The sequence below is a fragment of the Otolemur garnettii genome, unplaced genomic scaffold (assembly GCF_000181295.1).
Source record: "Otolemur garnettii isolate 467f Iridium unplaced genomic scaffold, OtoGar3 scaffold00044, whole genome shotgun sequence".
Classification (NCBI taxonomy): Eukaryota; Metazoa; Chordata; class Mammalia; order Primates; family Galagidae; genus Otolemur; species Otolemur garnettii.
Genome location: NW_003852439.1, coordinates 7699876 through 7710225, shown reverse-complemented (window position 1 = coordinate 7710225; position 10350 = coordinate 7699876). Strand labels below are relative to the sequence as shown.

Genomic DNA, 10350 nt, shown 5'->3' with positions numbered 1-10350 from the left:
AAAAAAAAAAAAAGAGTATGTCTCTCATCTGAGAACTGTTTCAAAAGAAGACTTCCTAAAGCAGGGTTGAAAAATGCTGTACAAAGTGGATTTCACTGGAAGAGCATTATCTACTAGGGTGTATAGATTCTGGAATATCTGTGCTTAATAGGTGTCTGCTGAGGGTGGGCTGTGGGAGGCAGAAGGAAGGAGAATGGGCAGGAGGTGGCCACTAGCAAGAGGACAGGTTGTATAGATGGAGGGCAGAGAATACATGAAGGACGGGGGTGGCAGCCCCCCAGGAGTCAGGATGGGCCAGGCACCTGCCTGCAGTGGCAGAGCCAGTGCATGTCCAAATGGGCCCTGGACCCTCCAGAAGTGGGAACCTGAGCACTTTGCAGCTTCAGTCACCTTCCCTGGACCAAGTCATGTCTCAGCTGGCTCATGGCAAGCTTACACTGCTGGTCTTGTGTAGCTCAGGTGGCACACCGTGCTCTGCTACACATACCCATGCCAGGTCCCACGTGTTGTCCTATGTTCAAGCCAACTCCTCTGCTTGGAAGGCTCCTCTTAACTGCCTTGGTCGAGGTGGTGTGTCACTCTCTGTGCATTCCCATCTACATACCCTTATATCCCCTCTGGATCACACTTAACCTAGAGGTTTCTGTCCCCTCTAGACTGTCCCTTGGGCAGGAAGCATGGTTAGAAGTCTTTGATCTTGGTGTCCAAGCACAGGATCCAGCACTGCAAGTGATCGAGGAGAGTTTGCTAAATGAATGAATGAATGAACAAGTTAAGGGATTAACTAACAGTGTGAGAATTAACTTCATAAAAAACTTCATCCCACCATTCCCCAGAGCTCCTCCCTTAGGACAAGTCTGCTTTGACTTCTGACAAGGACATGTTTAGGAGTTGGGGCTTAGGCCTCCTTTTTGCTTTCTTCAGGACGTACACGGAGGACCCCAAGGAATCCATCAAGCAATGTGAACTGCTCCTCGAGGAGCCAGACCTGGACAGCACTATCCGTGTGGGGGACGTCTACAGCTTCCTGGTGGAACACTACCTGCAGATGGAGGAGCACCAGACGGTAAGGCCTGCACACTGCTCACTGGGAGAATCCTGCTGTCTTGCCACATAAGGCTTCTGAAACTCTCAATGCCTCCTATATGGGGAGGTCTTTCTACTCTGGTAGGGAGAAGAATGAATGATAAATCTCTGGGGTTGTTCCACCTGATCATTTCCCTGACCTCTGTTTTTTTCTTTATACATGTGGACTATTCAGTACTCAGCTGAAGACTAAGAACCCTTTGAAGGTCTCCAAGTGCTGTCTGTCTCTTTGCTCTCTCCTATTCAGTACCTATTCCATGATTCTGGCTGCCTTGGCCTGCCCAAATGCAGAACTATCTCCTCAGCATAGAGAGACTTCCAGCTGTGTAGTTACCCTCTTTCTGTGTTATGGCCGAAAAACTCTCAAGGCAATAAGGTGGGGCAGCTGAATTGATCTTTATGAAATGTCTTCCTTTATCTCATTTGAAGTATACCTAACTTCACACTTCTATAGTCCTCTGTCTTATGCTTAGCATTGTATGGATATCTTTTCCTTCCTTTTACCTTCTATTTATCTGTGTCGTGGTTTTTAAAGTACATTGCTGGTAGACAGCATCTAGGTGGGTCTTTATAAAATTCTGATAATCTTGCCTTTTAATTGCAATGTTTTAGCCACTTCCATTTAATGTAATTATTAATATGGCTTGATTTCAGTCTACCATTTTTGTTTTTGATTTGTCCTATCAGTTTTGTTGTTCCTTTGAACTTTCTTTCCTGCCTTCTTTTAAATTAACTGAATATTTTTTAGAATTTCATTTTCTTTCCTTTTATTTTTTTATTATTTTTTTTTTGAGACAGTCTTACTATGTCATCCTCAGTAGAGTGCTGTGGCATCACAGCTCACAGCAACCTCAAACTCTTAGGCTCAAGCAATTCTCTAGCCTTAGCCTCCCAAGTAGCTGGGACTATAGGTGCCTGTCACAATGCCTGGCTACTTTTCTGTTGCATTTGTCATTGGTAGGCCCGGGCTGGGTTCAAACCTGCCGACCCCAGTGCATATGGCTGGCGCCCTAGCTGCTGAGCTACAGGTACTGAGCCTCCTGTTAGCTTTTTATCTTGTTGTTCTGTTTTTTTCTTTTGAGACAGGGTCTCTCATGCTCTCACCTTGACTAGATCCAGTGGCATCATCGTAGCTCACTGCAGCCTCAAACTCCTAGGCTGGGCTGAAGCGATCCTCCTGCCTCAGCCTACCAAGCAGCCTGCCATTATAGGCACACACCACTATGCCCAGATGATTTTTCTAATTTTTTTTAGAAATAGGTTCTTGCTGTGTTGCTTAGGCTATTCTCAAACTCCTGGCCTCAAGTGATCCTCCCACCTTGGCCTCCCAAAGTGTTAAGATTACAGGTGTGAGTTATTTCATTGGCCTCAGATTTCTCTCTCTCCCTCTGTTTTTATTTTCAGCATTCACTCTAGGGATTGCTATAAAAATTTTCTTGTAATTACTGTCCTCTCAGAGTTATTGTCATACTACTTCATGAACTGTACAAATAAACATATCGATCCATTTACCCATTCACAACCCTACCTTATCATATATATATATATATATATATTATATCAACATACATTTATAAACACAATAGTGTTATAATTTTTACTTAAAGCAATTCAATATATTTTTTAAAAATTGAAAGAAGTAGTCTTTTATATTTACTTACATATTTATAATTTCTGATATTCTTTACTTTTTACCAGTGATTCAAATTTTCATGTGGTTATCATTCATCTTCAGCCTGAAGAACTAACTCCCTTTCATGTTCTTTTGAAGTAAAGATCTTCTAAAGGTGAATTTTCTTTATTTTTTTTTCTTTTCTTTCTTTTTGAAACAGAGTCTTACTGTTTTGCCCTCGGTAGAGTGCAGTGGCTTCACAGCTCACAGCAATCGCAAACTCTTAGGCTTAAGCAATTCTTTTTCTTCAGCCTCCCAAGTAGCTGGGACTACAGTTAAAGATGAATTTTTTTACTTTTCATTAATCTAAATGTCCTTATTTTGTCTTTATTCTTTATGATTATTCTCATCACATAAAGAATTCAGACTTGACAGGTTTTCCCTTTCTACACTTGAATGTCTTTCCCCTATGTTCTGGCCTCCTTCTGATAAGAAGTCAGCCCTTAGCTATATTATTGTGCCTTTATATGTGATCTGTCGTCCCCACCACCACCACCACCACTTCCTGGCTATTTCATGATTTTTCTCTTTATATTTGGCTTTTAACAGACAATGTCTCTAGGTGTTTTCATTTTATCCTGAGCTTCTTGGAACTATAAATTTATGTCTTCCACCAAATTTGTGAAATACAAAATTACTTTTTTCTTCAATTTTTTTTCTGCCTTATTCTCTTTCTCCTTTTTTTCTGAGACTCCAGTTAACTATAAAGCCTTTCATATTAATTATACATACATCTGTGGTTACAATTATACATACATTTGTTCATTATTTCCTTTTCTTTCTTTCCTTTGGATTAGACAATTTATATTGATCTATCTTCAAATCCATTAATTTTCTTTACCTCTTTTGGTAGGGGGTACAATGTGCTGGTTTTATAGACAATTTTTGAAATATTTTCATCAAACTGGTTAATATAGCCTTCACAGCATTTTCTTAGTTACTGTGTTAAGACATTTATATTCGACATTTAGTAAATTTCACCATGTACCCTTGTTTACCTATTTTCAATCTGCTTTTAACCTTTCTAGTAAATTTCTCATTTCAGGTTTTGTATTTTTTCAGTTCTAGAATTTCTTTACTAAAATTTCCTATATGTTCATTTGTTAAGAATGTATTTTCTGGGCAGTGCCTGTGGCTCAAAGGAGTAGGGCACCAGCCCCATATGCCAGAGGTGGCGGGTCCAAACCCAGCCCTAGCCAAAACCTGCAAAATAATAATAATAATAATAAAGAATATATTTTCCTTTATATCCTTGAGCACAGTTGTATTTGCTGATTTAAAAATCTTTGTTCCTAATTCCATTATCTGGGTCATGTAGGACTGTTCTCTGTTATTTGCCTTTTCTCTTGAGGGTGGGTCATGTTTTTCATATTTTCCTAGTTCTTCCAATGTCTAATAATTTTTCTGTATTGTGGATACTCCAATGTAGAGACTCTGGATTCTGGTATATTCCTTCAAAAGTATTGATTTTTTTCTAAATGTATTTTATTAGGCAGTCACCTTTGTTCAACTAAAAGTCTATACTCTTCTGTTTCCTGTGGTGGATATCAGCTGAAATCTTTAATAGTTGGAGCTTTAGTTGGGCTTCTCAGAGTCTGTCCTTACCACCACCACATGCAGCTCCACCATTGAATAGAGCAGAATTTGTACGTAGAATTTGGGCTCCCTGTCTGACTTGCTCTATTCTAGTATTTCTGCCCTCACATTCCAACTTCTGTAGCCAACAAACACTTTTGATTCTTTAAGTATAAATGCAAGCTTCTTTGTGCCCTTTTGATGCTCACAGTGGCCCTGACTGGGGCCAGCCCTGCGGCAAGAAGTTATAACATAATAAGCAGGAAACTCACCGAGTGCTACCCCTTTTCCAGCTTCTGCCACTTGCAGCTATTCTCCCATGCCTTTATGTTTGCCCAGAGTTATCCATTGTCAGGGAATTGACCTAATATGATTTATGTTGCCATTATCAGAAGCCTCTCTCCTCATTCTTTTCCAGTCATAATTCTATAGGAGGTAAAAAAGAATTCTACTACCTGCATTTTGCATTCATGTCTCCAAAGACAGATGCTTTAGTAGACTTGCTGTAGTCCTTGTACTCTGCATGCCATGCTGCAGAGCCAACTCCATCTGCCACCTGTGTCCCCTGGCAGATAGAACTGATAAAATATAGTGCCTAGGGGATGTTTCCTCTCATGTGCCCACAAACCACATATCGCAAAATTAATTTTAGAAATGTGCTGACAGTGTCAGCCTCACTAGGCTGCAGTCTCCACAATTCATAGCAGAATTATTCAACAAGTAGCATTTCCCCAAATCTGAGAGTAAGCTCTATGAGACTCAAGACTTCCCTGTACCATACCATTTCCACTCACTGACATCCTTTGTTGCTGCAAAAAACTCAGTCTAACTACAAGTTTGGGGAGGTCATTTGGTTTTTTGTTTTGGTTTTGTTTTGTCTTGAGTCTCGCTCTGTTGCTCTGGGGTAGAGTGCCATGGCTCAGCCTAGCTCACAGCAACCTCAGACTCCTAAGCTCAAGGGATCTTCTTGCCTCAGCCTCCCCAGTAGCTGGGACTACAGGCACCTGCCACAACATCTGGCTAGTTTTTTTTAGTAGAAATGGGGTTTTACTCTTGCTCAGCTGGTCTCAAACTCCTGAGCTCAAGCAACTTACCCACCTCAGCTTCCCAGACGGCTAGGATTACAGGTGTGAGCCATCATACCTAGCCTCCCATCAAGTTTATTTTTGTTTTTGTTTTGTTCAGAGACAAGCCTTGCTGAGTTGCCAAGGCTAGAGTGAAGTAGCTACTCACAGGCACAGTCATAGCTCACCGCAGCCTCTAGCTCCTGGGCTTAAGTGATCCTCCTGCTTCAGCCTACCCAGTAGCTAGAACTTTAGTCACCTACCAATGCAGGCTTTGGAGAACTACAATTTGGTGTATGAAAACAAAATTGGAATACAGAGATGCTTACATAGCTGTATCTTCAGTATTAACAGAAAAGTCATATTTTAAATATTTCACCAACTTTATCTTTTATGGGCAAAGGGTCTGTGGAACCAGTCTTTATAAGTCTCTATGCTTCTTGAAGCTTATGGGACTTTAAGGAGAAAAAAATCCCAAACTGTAAGTAAACAGAAAAAGTGTAGTCATGCACAAGTCTCCATTTGGCGAGGTGGGGGAAAGGACACCTTGCTGCTCTGTCTCCTTCATCTAACTTTCAAGCTCCTTGCCTATGGCTTGCCCTTGCACCGTCTGCTTAGCTCTTAGCCTATCATCAGAGCTAAATCCTTACAAACTCCTAATCTTGGGTGTCAAATATCTCCCTTAGTCAGGACATGCAATAGCATGCTACCTATCATCCTGCACCCCTGCTCCTACCCCATTTTAGTGATTGTCCTCCTTCTGGAGATGCTTCCTTGCCTTTCATGAAGCCAGCTCTGCATACAGAAGTTAAGAGTCCTGGGCCATGGATGCATTCATGTGTGCACAGGCCCCTCTGACCATCTCCCAATGATCAGCTTCTCTCTCCTCCCTCTCCTGACTGTTGCCAAGGCCTCTCACCCAATCCGGAGCTTGTTATCACTGTCCAGCAAGGTGACTAGGGCAAGGTAGGGAGTGTATAAACACCTAAGGATGTACTTTTTCATATGTAAATTCTTGCTCTCACACTTTTTCTCCTTTGAGCTTGTGGAGGGCTTGCCTATGTCTCCTGCCCTCAACTCTCTCCCCCTCACCCCTGAGCATGGCAATGAGCCATCCAGAATGCATGTTTTTTCTTTTTGAGACAGTCTCACTATGTTGCCCTCGGTATAGTGCCATGGCGTCAAAGCTCACAGCAACCTCAAATTCTTGGCGTCAAGTGATTCTCCTGCCTCAGCCTCCCAAGTAGCTAGGACTACAGGTGCCCTCCACAACACCTGGCTATTTTTTTTTCTTTTATTGGTTGCAGCTGTCATTGTTTAGCAGGCCCCGGTGGGGTTCAAACCCACCGGCCCTGGTGTATGTGGCTGGCACCCTAACTGAGCAACAGGTGCCCAGCCAAGCGTATTTTTTAAAAGACAGAGCCCCACTATGTCACCCAGCCTAGACTGTGGTGGTACATGTATGGTCATAGCTTATTGAAGCCTTGAAAAAAATCAAAAATACTGATGGCAGCTTATAGTCTGAAACATGCTACCTTTGGACGCTATGATCTCTTGTAAGTGCAGGGGAGCCTCCAACAGGGGACCTGAGTATTCTCTGGAAGCAGTGTGGCTCTCTGCTGACCGAGGTAGCAAGCTTGGTGCCTTGTGGGTATTTTAAAACTTCCTTCTAGTGAGTTAAGTGGGGTGGTTCCCTCAGTCCTTGCTGCAGACTAAACACATACTGGCTGTTACTTCTGCCCTAGGCCTACAAGTACCTGGAGGAAATGCGCAAGAGGATCCCCTCCGCCAGCATGTCCTATTACGTAAGCCAGCACACTGCAGACCTTGTGCTCCAGGGTCTCGGCCTCCCTCTGACTCGTGCCTTGCCTGAGCGGACCCGCCACAACAGCATGGAGGACCACAGAGAGGTGGACGAGGAGGTGGTAGAAGAGGTAGAAAATGATCCCTGAGGGGCCTAGGCCCCTGGCCAATGTCCTGCTGCTGAAGTATCTTCTGGAATCTTCTAGTCACCAGTAGCAGCAAAGGCAGTAGTTCTGTTCAAAAAAAACCCCTTGAGCATTGAAAGAGCAGAGCTGTAGGAAGACATGGGCCCAGTCGCCAGGGCCTAAGAAGGAGTGTGCTCTGTCCCACCACAGTCCTTATGCTCTGCATGCTTCCCATGTCTAGAGATGAGGAAACGTGTTTGTATTTTTAAACCATCTCAATCATTCCTGCCTCTATGTGCTCAGCAACTCATGTGGATTTTTGGATTAGTTCCCTTAAAGGCAGTTAGATTCATCTTTCCCACATTATTCTCCCAAATACATACTGTAAAGTCTAAGAAACTTAAAGAACTTCATGAACTGAGGCTGCATCTGGGGAACTGAGGCACCTATTACACTGTTCACTATGCTCTTCTCTAAGCCCATTCAGTGGTTACCTGACACTGCCCAAAGCAGGGTCCACCACAGCCAGGACCACCTGGGTCCTCCTCTGATTCCAATAAAATTTATTTTCTCAGTCCCATGCCCTTCCTTCTGCGCATGAATGCCTCTACGAACTAAAGTTCCTGCCTGAGCAGTCAGAACCACAAGGCAGGCTGTTCTTGGGCACCTGCAGCATTTTTATTCTTCTGATGACACATGAGAAGTCCATAGGCTCTGCTCTTCCTGGTGGCTCTTGCCAGGAATACTGGGGCTCTGAGCAGCAACTCCCATTCTGCCCTCACTTTAGGAGTCAACTTTTCCAGCACCCCCAGGCCCAGCATTCAGGTTGCTGTGTCATGTGGGAGTATAGTGCCCAGGCCCTCATTTATTATTAGCTGAACACTAAAACTTGCTGGGCTATAAATAACTCTGGGGGCAGTGGGCCTTCCTGCAACTGCACACTCAGTACCGGATGCTGCTCCAGACCTGGCTGCGCCACAAAACCCAGATGTTGCCTGGGCGCTCCTTCGCACCACTCCAATGGCCTTCTGCCCAGCCCTCTGGACTTCCTTTCTTCCAGCGGGACAGCCATGGGTGGGTGGGGCCTGCTACGGTGGGGAAGCACCACAGGGAACTAAGGAGAACTTGTGAGGAGTTTGTCCTTGAGTTTCTCCAGAAGCAGCAGAGCCTTCACTGCCAGCATCCTGCAGTCCTCATCCGGGTCCTTCTCGGCCACATCTGCCAAAGATAAAAATGAAACATGAGGCCATGTCACAGGGCCAGCTGTTTTCTCTCCTTACTTTCATCTGAAGTCTTTCTAGAGCCACCTGCCAGGCCTTGGGTATGTGGCACCAGCACCTCTCACTGTGGCCTCTCACCAATCTCAGAGGCCTGGCAAGGGGCATTCTACCATGCCCCTGTGTGTGAGCAACCCCCTTCCACCTGGGGCTGGGAATCCAGGTCAGAGGACCTGGTGATGGGGACCGTCCCTCTACTGCAGGACACATGGGGCATCCTACCTCTGCAGCACTACCTTGGGATAAAACCAGCCTGGAGAAATGCAAGCACCTCTATGGGCCGGCACATCCAGGTGAGCAGATGGAGATCAAGTGAGCAGGTAGAGCTATGCAGCCCCTACCCTGCCAGTTTGTACAGGAGCCTGGGCATCTCCCGGAGGCCCAGCAACAGTGCTGCTAGTGGGATGGGGGCCCAGGGGAGGGGCTGCCCAGCCAGGACACAGGTACCTGCCCTGTGCTAGGCTGCACCAAACCCATGAGGTGCACTGATAAGTTGAGTCACAAAGGCAAAAGACCCAGGAATTTTGGAGGGGCCCCAACCTATGGAGGTTGCAGGGAGCAGGCAGTCTAGGGGTTAGGAATCACACAATGCTCCCTGAAGGTGGAGCCAAATCTCTGGCTCCTCAAACCTGGTGAGCCACTAGAAGTTCTGCCAGTGGGGGTTACCCCAGCACCCTCAGGATGTATGAGGGGTCCCTGGAGGCCATCAGGGAGTCTGCACCTGCGAGTACGTCTTGGGCCCAGCCTCAACGCTGCCCTGACCATGTAACGAAGCTGCTGTGCCCAGAGCACACTCCAAGCATAGGCCTGAGCTAAAGTGACCAGTTGAGCATCCAGAGCCCCTGTGGTTCTCCTAGTACTTCTGTCCCCACAAAGTCCCCAACTTCAAGGCAAGTACTGAATCCTTGGGGATTCCCTGGGCTGGAGGCCCAGGAACCGGGAGGAGTGTAGCAGCCCTGCCCTCCGCAGTGGTGGCTCCCCACGTGGCCTAAAAAAGATTCCTCCTCCAGATATAGCAGGAAGCTGCCTCAGCAAGTCAGTGAGCCTGAGAAGGGAGCTGGGCAAGGCTCCCAGAGGATGGATGCATCTGAGGAGACTCACTCTACCTTGAAAGGATCCCCTGGCACCCACCCACTTCTCACAGACAGAGCACAGTCAGCCAAAACCCTGATCACAGGGACCCAGGGACAGGGGAAGCATGCTAACCAGGGCCTACCCTCCCTGCCCCATCCCCATTGGCTCCACTTCCCATGGGAATGCCCCTTTTAACCCAAGGGGCTCACCAGACCCTTGAGCAGGAGTCTATGCCCGGGGGAAAGACAGCAGGGGAGAACAGACACATGGCCAACCCCATAGGGAAGGTGACCTCAGCCCAGGAATCCCACCAATGTCCCTTGCAGGGGTGCCTGCAGTATGAGTCCCTGAGAAAGACTAGCCTGATAAATACATGGACCTCCAAGGTCAGTGAAACCACATCGAGGGAACTCCAAAACCACCCAGCAGACTTCAAAAGCAGTAATATAAAAAAAAGGCACCAGGGGCTCGGCACCTGTGGCTCAAGTGGCTAAGGTGCCAGCCATATACACCTAAGGTGGCGGGTTCGAATCCAGCCCGGGCCCGCCAAAACAACAATGATGTCTGCAACCAAAAAATAGCCGGGCGTTGTGGCAGGCGCCTGTGGTCCTAGCTACTTGGGAGGCTGAGGCAGGAGACTTGCTTGAGCCTAGGAGTTGGAGGTTGCTGTGAGC

At 46.1% G+C, this 10350-nt stretch overlaps 2 protein-coding genes across 5 annotated transcripts in view; one reads left to right on the top strand and one right to left on the bottom strand.

Annotated features, from left to right (window-relative positions):
* LOC111725590 (intraflagellar transport protein 140 homolog) overlaps positions 1-7900 on the top strand; it is a 16151-nt gene extending 8251 nt beyond the window's left edge. Inside the window, exons 11-12 of the mRNA XM_023513800.1 lie at positions 925-1066; positions 7143-7900. Of these exons, the coding sequence (XP_023369568.1) occupies positions 925-1066; positions 7143-7349 (349 nt within the window). The 3' untranslated portion in view covers positions 7350-7900. The remainder of the gene's footprint in view (positions 1-924; positions 1067-7142) is intronic.
* Positions 7901-7981: 81 nt separating this feature from the next.
* TELO2 (telomere maintenance 2) overlaps positions 7982-10350 on the bottom strand; it is a 26069-nt gene continuing 23700 nt past the window's right edge. For all 4 annotated transcript variants that reach the window (XM_023513797.1, XM_023513796.1, XM_003790772.3 and 1 more), the window contains one exon: positions 7982-8543. In XM_023513797.1, coding sequence (XP_023369565.1) covers positions 8440-8543 — 104 coding nt within the window. In that variant the 3' untranslated portion in view covers positions 7982-8439. The remainder of the gene's footprint in view (positions 8544-10350) is intronic.